The sequence below is a fragment of the Podarcis melisellensis genome, assembly GCF_964234715.1.
Source record: "Podarcis melisellensis genome assembly, chromosome: 3".
NCBI lineage: Eukaryota > Metazoa > Chordata > Lepidosauria > Squamata > Lacertidae > Podarcis > Podarcis melisellensis.
This window is the reverse complement of record NC_138530.1, coordinates 4,637,217-4,656,060: the sequence shown is the minus strand read 5'-3', so window position 1 is coordinate 4,656,060 and position 18,844 is coordinate 4,637,217. Positions and strand designations below refer to the sequence as shown.

The 18,844-nt window shown below is 50.1% G+C and overlaps 1 protein-coding gene across 2 annotated transcripts in view; it reads left to right on the top strand.

Annotated features, from left to right (window-relative positions):
- The first annotated feature begins 217 nt into the window (after nucleotides 1-217).
- The window catches only part of KIF13B (kinesin family member 13B), a 184,586-nt gene continuing 165,959 nt past the window's right edge, over nucleotides 218-18,844 (top strand). For both annotated transcript variants that reach the window (XM_081903636.1, XM_081903635.1), the window contains exon 1: nucleotides 218-359. In XM_081903636.1, the coding sequence (XP_081759762.1) occupies nucleotides 305-359 (55 nt within the window). In that variant the 5' untranslated portion in view covers nucleotides 218-304. The remainder of the gene's footprint in view (nucleotides 360-18,844) is intronic.

Sequence of the window (18,844 nt, the reverse complement as noted above, 5' to 3'; positions counted from 1 at the left end):
TTCCATTCTCTCGCTTTCTCTTCCTCCGCCCCCTTTTCGGCGGACTACAATTCCCAGCGGCCTTCGGTCCCTCCGTACCGGCCTGGCTGCTCCCAGGACCACGTTTCCCGTCAGGCAGCGGGGCTGCCGGCCGCCGACGGGAGCCGAGAGGGGCCGAAAGAGTGGCGCTGGGTCCGCCGCGGTGCATGCCGGTCGCCGTAGTCCTGGAGGGAGTCGGTGGCTGCGCTCCGCCTCGTCCGCGAAGACGGAAGCCTGGAGAGACCCGGAGAGGAGCGGCGGCGGGAGAGGCGCTGCTTTGGCGGAGATGGGGGACTCCAAAGTGAAGGTGGCCGTGCGGGTCCGGCCCATGAACAGGAGGGGTGAGTGGTGGGGAGGGGAGAAGAGGAGACCCCCCAAAAAAGCAGAGAGGGAGAGGGGGGGGGAGGGAGGCACCCCAAAACATGGGGGAAAGGGGGAGGGAGTAGAGGAGGGACCCCCCATCCAAGGAAGGAAAAATCCCCGGTGGAAACATTCCGCCCCCCCAGGAAGACCCCTCCCCCAGTGAAAGTGGGGGAAAGGGGAGACCACCCACGAAAAGGGAAACCGAGGAGACCCCCCCACCTCAAAAAGGAAGAATTCATTCCCCGGTGGAAACACAGGAAAAGGGGACCCCCCCCAAAAAACCAGGAAAAAAATCTGTGCCAGTGAAAGTCTGGGAAAGGGGAGATCACCTCCAAAAAGGGAAGCAGAGGAGACCCCCCCTAAAAAGGAATCATTCCCCCATCCCCGGAAAAGGGGAACCTCCCCCTCCCCGAAGATCCCTCCCCCAGTGAAAGTGGGGGAAAGGGGAGACCACCTCCAAAAAGGGAAGCAGAGGAGACCCCCCTAAAAAGGAAGAATTCCCCCACTCCCGGTGGAAACATAGGAAAAGGGGAACCTCCCCCCCCCCGAAGATCCCTCCCCCAGTGAAAGTAGAGGGAGACCACGTCCAAAAGGGGGAAAGAGGAGACCCCCATGAAAGGAAGAACTTTAACCCCAATGAAAACATGGGAAAGGGGAGAACCCCCCAAAAAAGGTGTGAAATCCCCTCAGCTGAGATTTAGGGAGATGAGGAAGCACCCCCCCACACACAAATGGGGGTGGATGTGGGGAGTCTTGCCCTAAGGGATTGGGGGTTGAGGTGGACCCCCCTGCCTTCTGAAAGGTGGTGGTGGGAGAGAAGGAAAATATCGCGCAGGGGGTTGTTTGAAGGGGGGGGAGAGAAGGAAAATAGGGTCTCCCCTTTACCTGAAAACGGTACGCGAAGGGTGAAGGGGGGCTTGCAAAATGGGCAGAATGGTGTTCCTGCGGGGAGAAGGAAAGACACCCCCCCCAATCTAAATGAAGTTGGAAGGGCACCCGTCACTCACGAAAAGCTGAAGGAGAGAGGGGGCGGACAAAACACCGGAGGGGTACCGGAGTACTAAGAGAAGATCCCTCCACCCTAAATAAAATTGGGCAGGGGTGACCCCCCCTTCCTTTCAAAATGAGACGGAGGGGGAGAGTGAACTCCATCCATGAGCTGCGAGGAAGGGGCTGCCTTGATTTGATGGGCAGGGATTGCCCCCCCCCAAAAAAAATAACCATGGGGAGCGGTGGGTGAGAAGGATTTGCCCTGGCTTGGTTGGCAGAGAGGGAATCCACCCCGTGCAAAAATGCTGCATTTGGAGGGACTGCTTCTTCATGGGGGGGGGGGTTAGGTGATGCCTGGGGGGTCAGAAGAGACCCCAAACTCTGAGAAAGTAAAGTGGGAAGCTGGTGCTGTAGGCGAAGGTCTGTAGTTTCAATCCTCAGACCTCCAGGTGAAAAGATCTCAAAGGATCTGGCTGGGTCCTTGGACTGCTGCTGCTGGTCAGAGTTGGGTGAATGGCGTGAGCTGGCAGTGGGCGGTTCCCCATGTATTGGCACCAGGGTGGCCTGGTAAGAGGTAGACCTCCATCCTGTTTGCAGAATGTGGGGTTCACCTGTCACAGGACAGGGGAGAACAGCCAAGGAACCCAAAGGACCTGTTGATGGCATTTTACCATTGTACTCTTGAGAGTGTATTAACTTATGGTCTGTGTGTGTGGTTTGGGAGCTGCACGGTCAGGGAAAAAACAATGCTGTCCAGGGTTGTCAAGACTGCGGGGAGAATAATTGGGTGCACTCTTCCCACCTTGGATCAAATCTATGCTTCCAGGTGCCATAAGAAAGCTGCAGAGATAGCGCAGGATAGTGCGCACCCCGGAAATGATCTCTTTCAGCTTCTGCCTTCTGGAAGAAGGTACAGGGTTATAGAGACTAGGACTAGCCGCCTGAGAAACAGTTTCTATCCAAATGTGATTTTGGTTTTAAACGCAGTGTAAGGTAGTCTCTATGGAAGTATATTGTATTTAAAAATGGGGCATCAGAGTTTTTAGGGGGCTAACCAGGTTGGGATAGCTGGGACAGCAGGCTTGTTGGTTTTTGAATGTCTTATGTAGATTTTTTTCAATTTCATTGTTCTGTATGGGACAATGACAATAAAGATTATCGTATCGTATCTGGTCCAGCCCTCTGCAATGCAGGAATCACAACTGCAGCGTTGAGGCTTCCACTTTCCTTCTCGCACTCTTCTCCCTCCTTGCCCTTTGGGGTGACTTTTCCGCATTCCCCAAGTCTGTTAGGCCAAAAGACACCCCCCCATGTGGGGGGTGGGACTAGATGTCCCTTGGGGTTCCCTTCAAGCTCTGCAATTCTGTGATTCTGCTTCCTGTGAAATCTTGAAACGATATGCTTCGAACAGCCTGCTGCGCTTTTCCTGCCACTGCAGTCGGCCTCCTCCGTTTCGAACCGAGCTCAGTTGCGGTCTTAAGCGTGCGACCAAATGCACGTTAGGAAATTGGGTGCTCCCAAAAACTTCTGAGCTCCTGTGCCTGCAAGCAACTTTCTGTTTTCCCCCCCTCGCCGCTTAACGCTGGTTGGTGTCAACACTCCGTGAGGTCACAGGAGGTCCATGGAGGGAGATTGCGTCAATAATATTATTATAGCTGAGGTGTGTCCTGTTCGACGTGAAAAGAGTCACCTTGCCATGCACTCAAGGGAAGGCGAGTTCTCGATGGGCGTTCCCAGAGTTGCTGTAATGTTAATGTGGAATTTGCAGAGGTGTGCTTTGAAGTACCTGAAGTTCACCTGCATGTTACTTAGCAGGCGTTAGTTGCGGAAGGTCTCTGGTTTGGTATCTCCAGGTAGGACTCTGAGAGACCTTGGTCTGCAATCGGTTAGGCGTGGAATTATTGGTGCCCGTCCGCCTCGAGAGACAATGGAGTGCGCCTTCGGGGGCAAACTCAAAGCGCTGCGCCGGCAGCACTGAAGTAACCTCCCTGATATGCAATCCTGGTGGGCAGTGTGTCTTGGAGGTCCAGGGCTGCTCGGACAACAAGACCCCCCTCTCAGCCTCGCTGATTTGGGCCAGAGGAAAGCAGAGCGAGATGTTGAGCGCTAGTTTGGTTGCAGGAGTTACAGTTGTACAAGGTGCCATCAACTGCCTTATGGACTCTACTCCAGATTTGCGTAGCGTTTTCTCCTTCGCCATCTCTTCTCCTGAAGATGCTCTGCAAGGCAGTGGAGATTTAGGACCAGAGTTTTTCTTCTCCTAGGTGGGCTCCCTTCCCAGAGCCCCACCTACCCCTCACTTCCCTCGATAGCACACGCAGAAACCGCCTTCTTGACCACAAGACCCACTCTTGTCCTCATCCCTTCCATCCGCCCTGTCTTCTCACAAAGGGGAAATCCCCAACGCCCTGAGAGCCAGTGTGGTGTAGTGGTTAAGAGCGGTGGACTCGTAATCTGGGGAACCGGGTTCGCTTCCCCGCTCCTCCACATGCAGCTGCTGGGTGACCTTGGGCTAGTCACACTTCTGTGAAGTCTCTCAGCCCCACTCACCTCACAGAGTGTTTGTTGTGGGGGAGGAAGGGAAAAGGAGATTGTTAGCCGCTTTGAGACTCCTTCGGGTAGTGGTAAAAGCTGGATATCAAATCCAAACTCCTCTACCTCCTCTTCTTCTGAGGGTTTGAGACCCGTCGGCTGCCTTCATCTGGTTTAGCCGGCCAGTCGTAGCTGTTTCCTGGGATGTGGTCCCTGTCACATAGGAGCCACCTTTAGAAGGGTGGAGGCCAAAGGTGGACAAACCACGCCAGAAGGAGCAGGACATTCCCCCCTGCAGAGGTTCACGCCCTCCCATAACACCCCACACAGGGAGTTGCAATGCACCTTTGATAACAAAGGGTTTCCCCTCCCCGCCCAACGCGTATAGACATGCCCCTAAAGCAAGTGTGCTGCTATCTTCATCCCTTCCTGGCAAGTTGGCTCAAAGGCAAGGAAATTCGTATTTCAAAGAGACGAGCTTTGCATGCTAGCAAACACTAGGTGTGGGTTGAGATTGCCTGTTTGTTTTTGCTGTGCTGGAGTGGAAATTCGGGACTTGCACTGGCCATGAGCTCTCATGGAATCGTGGTGTTGGAAGGGACCCTCGAGGAGGGGGTGTCCTCTAGTCCTACCCCCTGCAGTGGAGGGATCTTTTTGCCCGATGTGCGACTCAAACTCACGACCCTGATCATAAAAAGTCTCAAGCTGTACCGACCGAGCCCTGAAAGGGCTCTGCAACTCACCATGCAGAGTTATTGCAAAGTTTGCAACAAGATAAGGCATGGAAAAACATGTTGAAATGACGTGTAATTGGGTAATATCCAGGATCACTTGTGCTCTGAGTAGACCCATTGAAATCAACCAAAGCCATTAGGCTTGCTCCAAGGGTGACTAAACGCTGAATGCTGCCCATGGTAATAATAATTTAGTGGTGGTTTGCTAAAGATTTTGCAAGGGGAACGTTGATGGGTGTGAAACCTTTTCTCCTGAATGTGTGTGTTGTGTTTTAAACAAAATATTGCTATTGTGGATTTGTCATCACCTGAGGGCAAAGGGGCCAGGCAGGCAGGTTTCATCTCTGAGCTTGCAGAACATCTGTTTCCTTATTACCTATTGATACGCTAGCTTTTTAACATTTGTGCTCCTGAGCCGGGGTAGAAGATCCCTCTTCCGAATAGCTTTTGTGCTAAGCTGCCGGGCATGTAAAGTTTGCAAGTCAAGTAATATCAAATTGGGCTCTGGGGCAAAACAGGTTCGTCCCCTTCCCCGTCCCCCCAACCCCGCAAGAGAGTGCAAAAAGGCCCCTTTACAGCGTCAACTGCCTGTCTCCTTTCCTTCCATTGGCCTTCCAAAAATGCTATTGATTTGGTGCATGTTGCCCACCTCCCGGCCAGAAAATGCCCTCCTCACCCTGGGCATGCCCAGAGCATTCTCCTCTCGCGGTTCTAAAATGCTGGCGCAAACTTGGAAGACCTAAGGCGAGGGGCTCCCACATAGAAGTGGGTCAGAAAGCGGCGACTTGCACCACTTCTCCTGAGCTGGGGGTCAGGGGTGTGTTGGTGGGGGGCATTGACGCAAGCTGTACCTGCCCACCTGTTCTTTCTCCCCCAAATAAGCTTTCTGCCTCTGCTCCTTACAAGGGGATTTTACTAGACATCGCAAGAGCAACAACGGCTCTCGGCCTTCGGCTGGGGGCTATTAAGGAACCCCCTTCCTTAAAAGTGTGAAACCGATTATAACCGGAAGACTAAACAGGCTTGCGTCTGTCGGAGCTTGGCTTTATTCCTTCCGACGCCCGTGCCCTTTTCGAATTCTAAATGCACAAAATATTCAGAATGTACATTAAGCAGAGAAAAGATGGCTATAGGACCAAAGTCGGCCTCTCTTAACCTTTGGTGTTTTTTTTTTTTAATTCCAAACCCCCAAAGCAATACTATGCTGCTTCGGCACATGTTACCAGAACGTAGATCTATTTTTACATCTGAAACTTGTGCATGCATGTGACCAGGGGAGGGTAGCCCATAGCTTCTTTAAACTGGCAGATTTTTCCGGGGTTGGGGGGCGGGGAGAGATGCATTATTTCCTGCATCAATCCTGCCTCTGTTCTCTTTGAATGTGGCATGCACCAAGGCTCCTGCGTCACTTTGGAGGAATGGTGTCTAACGCATGCCATTGTTCCATCTAACAATAGCCTTATCAGAAGAAGATGGCTTAGTGATCTCTGCGCCCTGGGCTACAAATACTTCATTCCTTGGGGCCGTATGTTCAAAGCTCTCCGGTCCTTTTAACTCTTCCGCCTTCCAGGGTGCAATTCGCCTTGCAAGGTCCAGGATTCGATTTAGGACCCAGCGGTGTGGTGGCAACAAACAGTTTAGAGACCCGGTATAGATGTATTTCCTGGGTTTTCCGAACCACAGTTTAGCAGCCAGGAATGAGCGTCAAGGCTGAGCTCACTTCCACAACATGATGGTGCTAGTTAGCTCAAACTACAGTTCCCAGAATTTGGGAGGTTGGGGCATCTCAGTGAATGTTGGCTTAGTAACCGGGATCTTCACTGTTTGTAAACCAGGACAAAGTTTCATGGCGGCTAACAGATTGTGGTTTAATCCCGACAAGACAGAAGTACTGTTCTTGGGGGACAGGGGGCGGGCAGGTTTGGAGGACTCCCTGGTCCTGAATGGTGTAACTGTCCCCCTGAAGGTTCAGGTGCGCAGCCTGGGAGTCATTTTGGACTCACAGCTGTCCTTGGAGGTGTAGATCAATTCTGTGTCCAGGGCAGCTGTCTACCAGCTCCATCTGGTATGCAAGATGAGACCCTTCCTGCCCGCGGACTGTCTCGCCAGAGTGGTGCATGCTCTGGTTATCTCCCGCTTGGACTACTGCAATGCACTCTATGTGGGGCTACCTTTGAAGGTGACCCGGAAACTACAACTAATGCAGAATGCGGCAGCTAGACTGGTGACTGGGAGTGGCCGCCAAGACCACATAACACTGGTCTTGAAAGACCTACATTGGCTCCCAGTACGTTTCTGAACACAATTCAAAGTGTTGGTGCTGACCTTGAAAGCCCTAGACGGCCTTGGTCCAGTATATCTGAAGGAGCGTCTCCACCTCCATGGTTCTACCCGGACACTGAGGTCCAGCTCCGAGGGACTTCTCGGTGGTGGCACCCGCCCTGTGGAACGCCCTCCCACCAGATGTCAAAGAGAACAACAACTACCAAACTTTTAGAAGACATCTGAAGGCAGCCCTGTTTAGGGAAGCTTTTACTGTTTGATACATTACTGTATTTTAATATTTGGTTGGAAGCTGCCCAGAGTGGCTGGGGAAGCCCAGCCAGATGGGCGGGGTATAAATAATAAATTATATTATTATTATTGTTATTCATAAAAGTTGTTTGCCATCCTTCTGTACAATATACTTATAGGAACATTGGGAAGGTGCTGTATACCAAGTGTGAGAGTCTCAATCTCAGGGTCGTGGGTTCGAATCCTGCACTGGGCAAAAGATCCCTGCATTGCATGGGGTTTGACTAGATGACCCTTGGTGGACCCCTTCCAGCTCTACGGTTCTACAAAATTCTGTTCTGTGAGTCATTCAGCTCAGCATTGCCTGCACGGGCTGGCAGCAGCTCTCCAGGGTTTCAGACATGGGGCGTTCCCAGCCCTTCCTAGCAGTGTCAGGCTTTGAACCTGGGACCCGGATGCCGTACTTCCAAGCGACAGCCTCCGCCAGTATCAGGAGACCACCGAATCTGTGTTCGCTGGAGTATCCAGGGCCCTGGCTATGTTACAGCGATGGTGAGAGGTGATTGCATGTTGCAAAGGTTTGAAGCCCAAGGGAACTGCGTCATTGGGGTGTAGATCCTGGTCAGCACACACACACAGTTCCTCTGCGTTTGGATGTAACACTAAACCATGGTTGAGCGTTGCATGAACTTTGGCTCCCTGCTCCCTTGCCTTTCTTCCTCTGGCGTGGCTGCAAGCGGGACTCCTCTGGAGGTGGAGAGGGTAGGCTGTGAGCCCAGTGCATGCATTTGTAGCACCGCTGTTCTGGCCACCTTTAGTAGTGATGGGTGGGATACAAATTAAGGGAGTACAGTGGTGCCCCGCAAGACGAACGCCTCGCAAGACAAAAAACCCGCTAGACGAAAGGGTTTTCCGTTTTGGAGGCGCTTCGTAAAACGAATTCCCCTATGGGGTTGCTTCGCAAGACGAAAAAAATCTTGCATCCCCCCACAGGTTTTTTTCGCTTTTTTCGCCCTTTTCTTAAGCCGCTAAGCCGCTTATCAGCTATTCCGCTGATAAGCCGCTTAACAGCTGATCGCTGGAAGCCGCTTGACAGCTGTAGCACTAATCCGCTAAGCTGTCAATGGGCTTGCTTCGCAAGACGAAAAAACCGCTATACGAAGAGAATCGCAGAACGGATTAATTTCGTCTTGCGAGGCACCACTGTAACTGAATCAGAAGCAACAAACCACAGTTCTGTGTGTTGCACTGGAACGTCAAGGTGCACGACAGGGAAAAGGAGCCTTTTTCACCCTTCTGGGTGACTTTCCGGGGGCCGCTTAGTGGTGGCGATTGGGGCCAGAGGCAAAGGTGGTCAGAGCGACGAATGTAAATTCGATCTTTCCTTAGCGCACTGTTCCTTAACCTTGAGTCCTCAGCTGTTGTTGGACTACAACTCCCATCATCCCTGACCTGCTAGAAAGGGATGATGGGAGTTGTAGTCCAACAGCAGCGAGGGACCCGAAGTTTGAGAAACACTGACTTAGTGTGCATGAGCACACAGACACAAATTCCGCTGTCCAGTCAGTGCCAGTATCAGAGTTCAAGGACACATTCCTGCAAACAAAGAAACTCAAGGAAGGGTGAAAGCCATGTCCCTTGAGGGGAGGAGTAGGGTGAGCCACGTGCCAGAACGGGAGCCCTAGAGCATGGGTAGGCAAACTAAGGCCCGGGGGCCGGATCCGGCTCAATCGTCTCCTAAATCCAGCCGGCGGACGGTCCAGAAATCAGTGTGGTTTTACATGAGTGGAATGTGTCCTTTTATTTAAAATGCATCTCTAGGTTATTTGTGGGGCCTGCCTGGTGTTTTCACATGAGTAGAATGTGTGCTTTTATTTAAAATGCATCTCTGGGTCATTTGTGGGGCCTGCCTGGTGTTTTCACACGAGTAAAATGTGTCCTTTTATTTAAAATGCATATCTGGGTCATTTGTGGGGCCTGCCTGGTGTTTTCACATGAGTAGAATGTGTGCTTTTATTTAAAATGCATCTCTGGGTCATTTGTGGGGCCTGTCTGGTGTTTTCACATGAGTAAAATGTGTCCTTTATATTTAAAATGCATCTCTGGGTTATTTGTGGGGCATAGGAATTCGTTCATTTTTATTTATTTTTTAAATATAGTCCAGCCGCCCACAAGGTCTGAGGGACAGTGGACCGGCCCCCTGCTGAAAAAGTTTGCTGGCCCCTGCCCTAGAGGGTTGCATTTGCTTTCGCCTTGGGCCCTGAAGTTTCCCCAACCGTGCTTATTCCGTCGCCTTATCTGGATTGCCAGTTTTCAGCTGCGTGGCTTAGGATGGAGAGGAATGAAATTGTTTGTCCTTCCACGGGGCCACCTCCTCTGTGTTTGTTCTGGTGTTTAATTATACCGTGTGCGCTGGATTCCCTGTTTCAACCAAGGAACCTGTTTACACAAGATGGTTAACTCCCTTTCCCGCACAACTCCTGTTTCTGTCGCTTGCAACTGCTATTTCTGGGCTGTGTCGACTTTGTGTTGTATGCAGGGGACTGACGCGTATGTGAATATGAGCTGAAAGGTGAAAAGCTGGAGTCTTCTTAGGCTCACCGTATTTTTTGCTCCATAAGATGCACTTTTTTCTTCCTAAAAAGTAAGGGGAAATGTCTGTGTGTCTTATGGAATGATTGTGTGGTCCGTGGAGTCCATGGAATTGCCCAGGGGCGAAAAGCAGATCATGCTTTTTTTTTGAAAGAGGGAAGTGGGTGTTGAAACAAAGCCCTTGATCACCAAGCGATCGGGGAGGGAGATAAGGGACACTAGAGATAAAGGAGGCTGCCTGGGAGGGGGAGGTAAAAGCCCATGGATCCTCAGGATTTTTGCATTGGGTCACCCCAAATTCACCATCAGATCACATAGCGTGTCCATGGCTACAGCCTGCACCAAAAACACACACACACATCCACTGTTTCGTGGGGCCACAGTGGCGCAAAAACGTGGTTACAAAGCACGGATCTACATGGATTCTCAGGATTTTTGCATTGGGCTACCCCAAACTCACCGTCAAATCACATGTCAGTGGCCACAGTATGAACCACAAAAATCATACATCCACTGTTTCACTCAGAATATTTTTTTCCTGTTTTCCTCCTCTAAAAACTAGGTGCGTCTTATGGTTAGGTGCGTCTTATGGAGCGAAAAATACGGTAGTTATGCTTGTTGTTGTTGTTGTTTAGTCGTTTAGTCGTGTCCGACTCTTCGTGACCCCATGGACCAGAGAACGCCAGGCACCTCTGTCCTCTACTGCCTCCCGCAGTTTGGTCAGACTCATGCTGGTAGCCTCGAAAACACTATCCAACCATCTCGTCCTCTGTCGCCCCCTTCTCCTTGTGCCCTCCATCTTTCCCAACATCAGGGTCTTCTCCAGGGAGTCTTCTCTTCTCATGAGGTGGCCAAAGTACTGGAGCCTCAGCTTCACAATCTGTCCTTCCAGTGAGCACTCAGGGTTGATTTCCTTCAGTATGGAGAGGTTTGATCTTCTTGCAGTCCATGGGACTCTCAAGAGTCTCCTCCAGCACCATAATTCAAAAGCATCAATTCTTCGGCGATCAGCCTTCTTTATGGTCCAGCTCTCACTTCCATACATCACTACTGGGAAAACCATAGCTTTAACTATATGAACCTTTGTTGGCAAGGTGATGTCTCTACTTCTCAAGATGCTGTCTAGGCCTGTCATTGCCCTTCTCCCAAGAAGCAGGCGTCTTTTAATTTCGTGGCTGCTGTCACCATCTGCAGTGATCATTGAGCCCAAGAAAGTAAAATCTCTCACTACCTCCATTTCTTCCCCTTCTATTTGCCAGGAGGTGATGGGACCAGTGGCCATGATCTTCGTTTTTTTGATGTTGAGCTTCAGACCATATTTTGTGCTCTCCTCTTTCACCCTCATTAAAAGGTTCTTTAATTCCTCCTCACTTTCTGCCATCAAGGTTGTGTCATCTGCATATCTGAGGTTGTTGATATTTCTTCCGGCAATCTTAATTCCAGCTAGGGATTCATCCAGCCCAGCCTTTCGCATGATGAATTCTGCATATAAGTTAAATAAGCAGGGAGACAAAATACAGCCTTGTCGTACTCCTTTCCCAATTTTGAACCAATCAGTTGTTCCATATCCAGTTCTAACTGTAGCTTCTTGTCCCACATAGAGATTTCTCAGGAGACAGATGAGGTGATCTGGCACTCCCATTTCTTTAAGAACTTGCCATAGTTTGCCGTGGTCGACACAGTCAAAGGCTTTTGCATAGTCAATGAAGCAGAAGTAGATGTCTTTCTGGAACTCTCTAGCTTTCTCCATAATCCAGCGCATGTTTGCAATTTGGTCTCTGGTTCCTCTGCCTCTTCTAAATCCAGCTTGCACTTCTGGGAGTTCTCGGTCCACATACTGCTTGAGCCTTCCTTGTAGAATTTTAAGCATAACCTTGCTAGCGTGTGAAATGAGTGCAATTGTGCGGTAGTTGGAGCATTCTTTGGCACTGCCCTTCTTTGGGATTGGGATGTAGACTGATCTTCTCCAATCTTCTGGCCACTGCTGAGTTTTCCAAACTTGCTGGCATATTGAGTGTAGCACCTTAACAGCATCATCTTTTAAAATTTTAAATAGTTCAGCTGGAATACCGTCACTTCCACTGGCCTTGTTATTTGCAGTGCTTTCTAAGGCCCATTTGACTTCACTCTCCAGGATGTCTGGCTCAAGGTCAGCAACCACACTACCTGGGGTATACGGGACATCCATTTCTTTCTGGTATAATTCCTCTGTGTATTCTTGCCACCTCTTCTTGATGTCTTCTGCTTCTGTTAGGTCCTTTCCACTTTTGTCCTTTATTATGGAAATCTTTGTACGAAATGTTCCTTTCATATCTCCAATTTTCTTGAACAGATCTCTGGTTCTTCCCATTCTATTGCTTTCCTCTATTTCTTTGCATTGCTCGTTTAAGAAGGTCTTCTTGTCTCTCCTTGCTATTCTTTGGAAATCTGCATTCAATTTCCTGTATCTTTCACCATCTCCCTCGCCTTTTGCTTGCCTTCTCTCCCCCGCTATTTGTAAGGCCTCATTGGACAGCCACTTTGCTTTCTTGCATTTCCTTTTCATTGGGATGGTTTTCGTTGCTGCCTCCTGTATAATGTTACGAGCCTCCATCCATAGTTCTTCAGGCACTCTGTCCACCAAATCTAAATCCTTAAACCTGTTCCTCACTTCCACTGTGTATTCATAAGGGATTTGACTTAGATTGTATCTTACCGGCCCAGTGGTTTTTCCTACTTTCTTCAGTTTAAGCTTGAATTTTGCTATAAGAAGCTGATGATCTGAGCCACAGTCAGCTCCAGGTCTTGTTTTTGCTGACTGTATAGAGCTTCTCCATCTTTGGCTGCAGAGAATATAATCAATCTGATTTCGATGCTGCCCATCTGGTGATGTCCATGTGTAGAGTCGTCTCTTGTGTTGTTGGAAAAGCGTGTTTGTGATGACCAGCTTGTTCTCTTGACAGAACTCTATTAGCCTTTGCCCTGCTTCGTTTTGATCTCCAAGGCCAAACTTGCCAGTTGTTCCTTTTATCTCTTGACTCCCTACTTTAGCATTCCAATCCCCTATGATGAGAAGAACATCCTTCTTTGGTGTCACTTCTATAAGGTGTTGTAAGTTATGCTTAGAATCGTAGAATTGTGGAGTTGGAATGGGCCCTCCAGGGTCATCTAGTCCAACCCCCTGCAATGCAGGAATCTCAACTTGTTCATATATGGCAGGTGGCCATCCAGCCTTAATCTCATTTTAAAACTGGCCTTCTTAATGTCCAGAGTGCATGTCCGACTACACTCCGCTTTCCCTTGCTTCTGTATCACGAAACCCAAGAGGCCAAGTTTCCGAGTACTTTCCCTTCGTCGATCAATTTCTCCCTGTTGCTGAGGTCCAGGTCCAGGACAGATGATTTCCTTCTTGCTTCTTCCGCCTTCTGGGAAATGAAATTGTCAGCGAGGTTGATGGAGGAATTTGCTGGACTTTACATTCTTGGCAGGGTTTGAGTCTCAGCAAATATCAGGAAGTCTCCCGTGACTGCTATCTCTCTCCTTTTTGAACGTTCATTAATCTGCTTCTAAACAAAGTGGCAGCCTTCAATTACCTTTTTCTTTTTGAAGACCAGGAAGGTTTTTTAACACAGTTCGTTTTATTGGCTCTGAGTGCCCTTGTAAAGCAACTTGCACGGCAGGAGGAGTGAAATATTGGAAAACTGTGCGATGGGGAAGCAGACACATGCCTGTGTAGGTTGTTTCAGCTTGCTTAAAAATAGAGCAATGCCTAATAAAAGCTTTGCAACAACATCGGGATTTCTGAAAGTCTCTTGCACTTGTGAGGCAATTATGCCCATTTTGAGAGAAACTTCTGTAGCTTTGGAGTCCACATGTCTGTTTGACAGTAAGAGCTGTTTGACAGTGGAATTGGTCTCTCCTTCCTTGATGAACTTCCGTGGTGAATTCTCCTTCCTTGGAGGTTTTTAGATAGAGGTTCGATGGCCACCTGTCCAGGATTCTTCAGCTATGATTCCTGCATTTCAAGATGGCTCAGAGGTCCTGTGTGAGTGTCTGGAGGCGGTTGGAGGATGGATGGCAGCTAACGGATTGAGGTTGAATCCTGACAAGACAGAAGTACTGTTCTTGAGGGACAGGGGGCAGGCTGGTGTGGAGGACTCCCTGGTCTTCAATGGGGTAACTGTGCCCCTGAAGGACCAGGTGCGCAGCCTGGGAGTCATTCTGGACTCACAGCTGTCGTGGAGATGCAGGTCAATTCTATGTCCAGGGCAGCTGTTTATCAGCTCCATCTGGTACGCAGGATGAGACCCTACCTGCCTGCAGACTGTCTCGCCAGAGTGGTGCATGCTCTAGTTATCTCTCGCTTGGACTACTGCCATGCGCTCTACGTGGGGCTACGTGTGAAGGTGACTCGGAAACTGCAACTAATCCAGAATGCGGCAGCTAGACTGGTGACTGGGGGCGGCCGCCGAGACCACATAACACCAGTCCTGAAAGACCTACATTGGCTCCCAGTACATTTCCCAGTACAATTCAAAGTGTTGGTGCTGACCTTGAAAGCCCTAAACGGCCTTGGTCCAGTATACCTGAAGGAGCATCTCCACCCCCATCGTTCTGCCCAGACGCTGAGGTCCAGCTCCGAGGGCCTTCTAGCAGTTACCTCATTGCAAGAAGTGAGGTTACAGGAAACCAGACAGAGGGTCTTCTCGGTAGTGGCACCCACCCTGTGGAACGCCCTCCCAGAAGATGTCAAGGCAGTAAACAACTATTTTACTTTTAAAAGACAACTGAAGGTGTCCCTGTTTAGGGAAGTTTTTAATGTCTGGTGTTGTATTGTTTTTAATATTCGGTTGGAAGCCGCCCAGAGTGGCTGGGAAAAGCCCAGCCAGATGGGTGGGGTATAAATAATAAATTATTATTATATTATTATTCAGGGGGTTGGGCTAGATGCCCTCTGGGGGCCCTCCAACTTTCCAATTTGATGATTCCATCTCTTCCCCATCTTTGACTACCTTTCTCCTGTGCCTTTAATTCACGGCTGCCCGAAACATTAAAATGGATGAATGGAGCATATTTATAACACAGCAATAATACCTTTTAATTGCTGGGTCGAAAAATCCTGGGCGAGTTGCCTTTTCATTGCGTGCAATTACTTAGCAGAAGAACGGTTAAGCTGAGAGCGAGAAATGACGCCTCTTTATTATTTGAAAATTTTGTTTACCCTATCCCAAATACTTAGGGCAGATTCCTCTTTCAGTGGTTTTGACTTCCTCGCCCCCCACCCTCCTGCGGCAAGGCAAAATTGGAGCACAATCACCTTTTGCCTTTCTGACTCTTCTTACTGCGGAGATCTGGGTGCAAGTATTGTATGTTTCCCGGCAGATGTACCCATGCATAATTAACCAGCTAATTACCGCGGTCTGAAAATTTTATGAAAATTGTAACCCAGACTTTTATTGTAAGGTAGGCTTCGGAAGAGAGTGTCTCTGGCTGAACAGAAGCCAGTTTCCTTCCGTCTTCTCAAACTCACCTTTTTGTCCACGCTTGAAGTTGGAGACCTGCTTCTTAATTCATTTATCATACATTTCTGTAGTGATTAGGGGATGCAGCGCAAGTCAGGCTATGACCTAGTTGTGGGTCCCACCTCACCTGTAAAGACCAATGGTTTAAGTCACGCTGGTGTGGACTCCTCACCCCCTCCAAAATTTCCCTATTAACCATTTCAGTCGTACCTTGGATCTCAAACGCATTGGCTCCTGAACAAATTGGCTCCCAAACGATGGAAACCCAGAAGTGAGTGTTCTGGTTTTCGAACAATTTTCGGAAGCCGAACATCCAGCGTGGCTTCTTATTGGCTGCAGGACTCTTCTGCAGCCAATGGGAAGCTGTGCCTTGGTTTTGAACAGTTCTATTCAAGAACCAAGCTACAACTGTACTTCAGATAAGTTCAGTGTCACTAGCAATATAATCTTGTATGTGCCTACTCAGAGTTAAGTCCTGTTGATTTAAATGCGACTTGCTCCCAAGTAAATATCAGTGTTAGAAACTGATCTATTGTCAGGGAACTGACATCTAAAGCGCCGCAGGTGCAAAGGCTCCCTGAGGTTGAGAGAGCAGTAGCAGCGGAAGAGGGAACCAGTAGAGGGCGAGCAAGAACTCCAAGGGAAAGTGAGTCGGAGGGATGGCTCAGAGACGCTTCAAGCGAAACCAGTGGGGAGGTCTCAGGACCTCCTATAGGGACACCCACACCTCGACGGAAACTGTCACGCCGAGAGGCCAGACGACGTGTTTCCGTTAAGGAGCTTTTATGTTGGAAACGTTTCCGAAAGCAGCCACTTTCGGATTCTACTAGTGATTGACGCAGCCATGCTGGAGGGGCTCCGTCACAGGCAGAGGTTTGAAAACCTGATCAAACTCTGAGGGACTTGCATTTTACGCACAAGCAGCTCATCGTCCCATCACAGCAATCCGAAAGTCACCGAAAGCCAGCTTGTGCAGAGAGAAGCATCATGAGCAACCCAGCCGGAACCGGGGGTGCAGGAGCAGCTGGAGGGGGTCCAAGCCTGGAAGAAAGGTACAGAGCGTTGGAGATCCAGTTGGCGCTGCAAACGGCGAGGCTTGAGGAGAGGAGGGCTCAGGATGCAGAAAAGGGAAAGGAGAAAACCACCCCGCTCGCCAGAAAGGTACCAGGATTGGTGCAGAAATTCGGGGGGGATCCCAGGAACTATCATGCCTTTAGAACAGAGATGCAATACGCTCTAAACTTGCAGTTTGATGACTTCCCCGACGAGGAATCGCGAGTGGCGTATGTGATTGGCCATCTCGAATCCGGGGCGAAAGATTGGGTTAGACCCCTGATGGCAGCGAATAATGAGATCTTAAAGGACACGAGGAAGTTTTTTCGTGCCATGGACCTGATGTTTTCCAGCGATATTGAGCAGGGGGTGGTGCGAAGGCAGTTAATGGCTTGCCAGCAAGGAAGCAGATCTGTCCGTGAGTACTGGACTGAATTTACTATGCTGATTCATAAATTGGGGTGGGACCTATCGGCGGAGCCCATCCAAATGCTTTTCGAAGAGGGGCTTTCTTCAACCGTCAAAGATGAGCTTTCCCGGGGGCCCAGGGCGGAGTCTATGGACCAATTAACCAAATCTGCGCTGGCCATAGGAGCGCGCCAGGAGGCGAGGGCTTTGGAAAGGCGGGAAGGGAAAGGAGACCGTTGGAGGGAGTTCCGCATTCCAGACATTCCAGAGCCATCTTTCCCGCCGGCAGAGCCGATGGAAGTTGGAACAGCGCGGGCGCGCGCAGTTTCAAATCCCAGTGAAGGGCGGAAGAAGGAGGGAAAGAGCGCCAAGAGATGTTATCTCTGCCAACAGCCAGGGCACTTTGCCAGAGTCTGCCCACAAAGAAAGGAATGGCAAGGGATGGCAGGAGCTGTTGGGGGAAAGGAAGAGGAAAGCAAGGAGCAAGTAAAAGCCAACGCCTGGCTGCCACCGTCGGGGCACAGCAGCCAGGCCAAAGAGCAATGAAAGTGCCCATGCCAGAACCTCCCAGACCTGCTTTAGTGATAGAGGTGTTACTAGAACTGCCAAACGGACACCCACTAAAGGTCAAGGCGCTTTTGGATTCAGGCAGCTCCTGTAATTTCATGAGTAAGGAGTTTGCAGCTGAGCACCAGATACAGACCATCCCTTTAAGTAACCCCTTGCAGGTGACTACGATTGACGGCAGAGAGCTGTTGGGGGGAGAAGTTAGCCAACAGACTGTCCCGATGATAATGAGAGTGGCAAGGCACACCGAACAGATAGCGTTTAATGTGGCCATCCTGGGAGGAGCGCCCATCATTTTGGGGATGAGCTGGCTGGCGCTACACGATCCGCTAGTGGGCTGGCATCAGAGGGTGGTCTCCTTTGGGTCAGCGCATTGCCTAGAACACTGCAAGGAGGGGAAGGTCTCGGGAGGAGACAGAGTCACCCTAGCGGGGATGGAAGTGATGGGCAAAGGGAAGGTGCCCCCGCAATACGCAGATCTGAGCAACGTATTCAGCGAAAGGGAAGCAGACAAACTGCCACCGCATAGACCCTTTGACTGTCAAATCAACCTACTCCCAGGGGCCCAACTCCCAGTAGGCAAGCTGTACGCCATGTCAGACAGGGAGATGCAGGAGCTGAGGGAGTTCATTGACAAAAACTTGAAGCGAGGTTTCATCAGAGAGTCCCGAGCGGTGGGGGGCAGCCCAGTGTTTTTTGTGGACAAAAAGAACACAGACAAACCGAGACTGGTGTGTGACTTCAGGGCCCTCAATGCAGTGTCGGAGCCCCTGGCTTTCCCTATGCCCCGAATTGACGACATTTTGACCAGAGTAAGGAAGGGAAAGATTTTTACAAAACTGGACCTGCGGGGGGCGTACAATCTGATACGCATAAGGAAGGGAGATGAATGGAAGACCACCATGTTTACCCCTTTGGGAGCCTTTGAATACCTCGTTATGCCCTTCGGTCTACAAGGGGGCTCCGCCTGTTTTCAAGCTTTTATAAACCACGTTCTGGGACCTTTGCTCTACAAGAACTGTGTGGCCTTTTTAGACGACGTGTTGGTGTATTCGGAAGATGAGGAACAGCATGTGAGGGACGTTCGAGAAGTGTTGGGCAGGCTGCAAGCCAACCAGCTGTGGGTGAAACTGGAGAAGTGCCAGTTTCATACCAAGGAGGTGGAATTCCTGGGGTACCGCTTGTCAGACAAGGGATTGGCCATGGATCCAGGCAAGGTTCAAGCGGTACTGGAATGGAAGAAACCGAAGACCAAGAAGGACGTGCAAAGATTCTTGGGGTTTGGGAACTTTTATCGGAAGTTCATCAAGAACTTTGCCCACTTGACGGCGCCCATCACCGACTGCCTCAGCAGCAAGAAGAAATTTGTTTGGACGGTGGAGGCGGATCGAGCCTTTGAAGAACTGAAAAGGGCTTTCGCCTCGGAAGAACAACTTCTGCATGTGGATTTACAAAAACCCATGAGAGTGGAAACAGATGCATCCGACCGGGCTATAGGGGCGGTCCTTCTTCAACCGGGGAGGAGTGCGTCGGAGTGGAGACCGTGTGCATTCTTCTCGCGGAAACTGAATA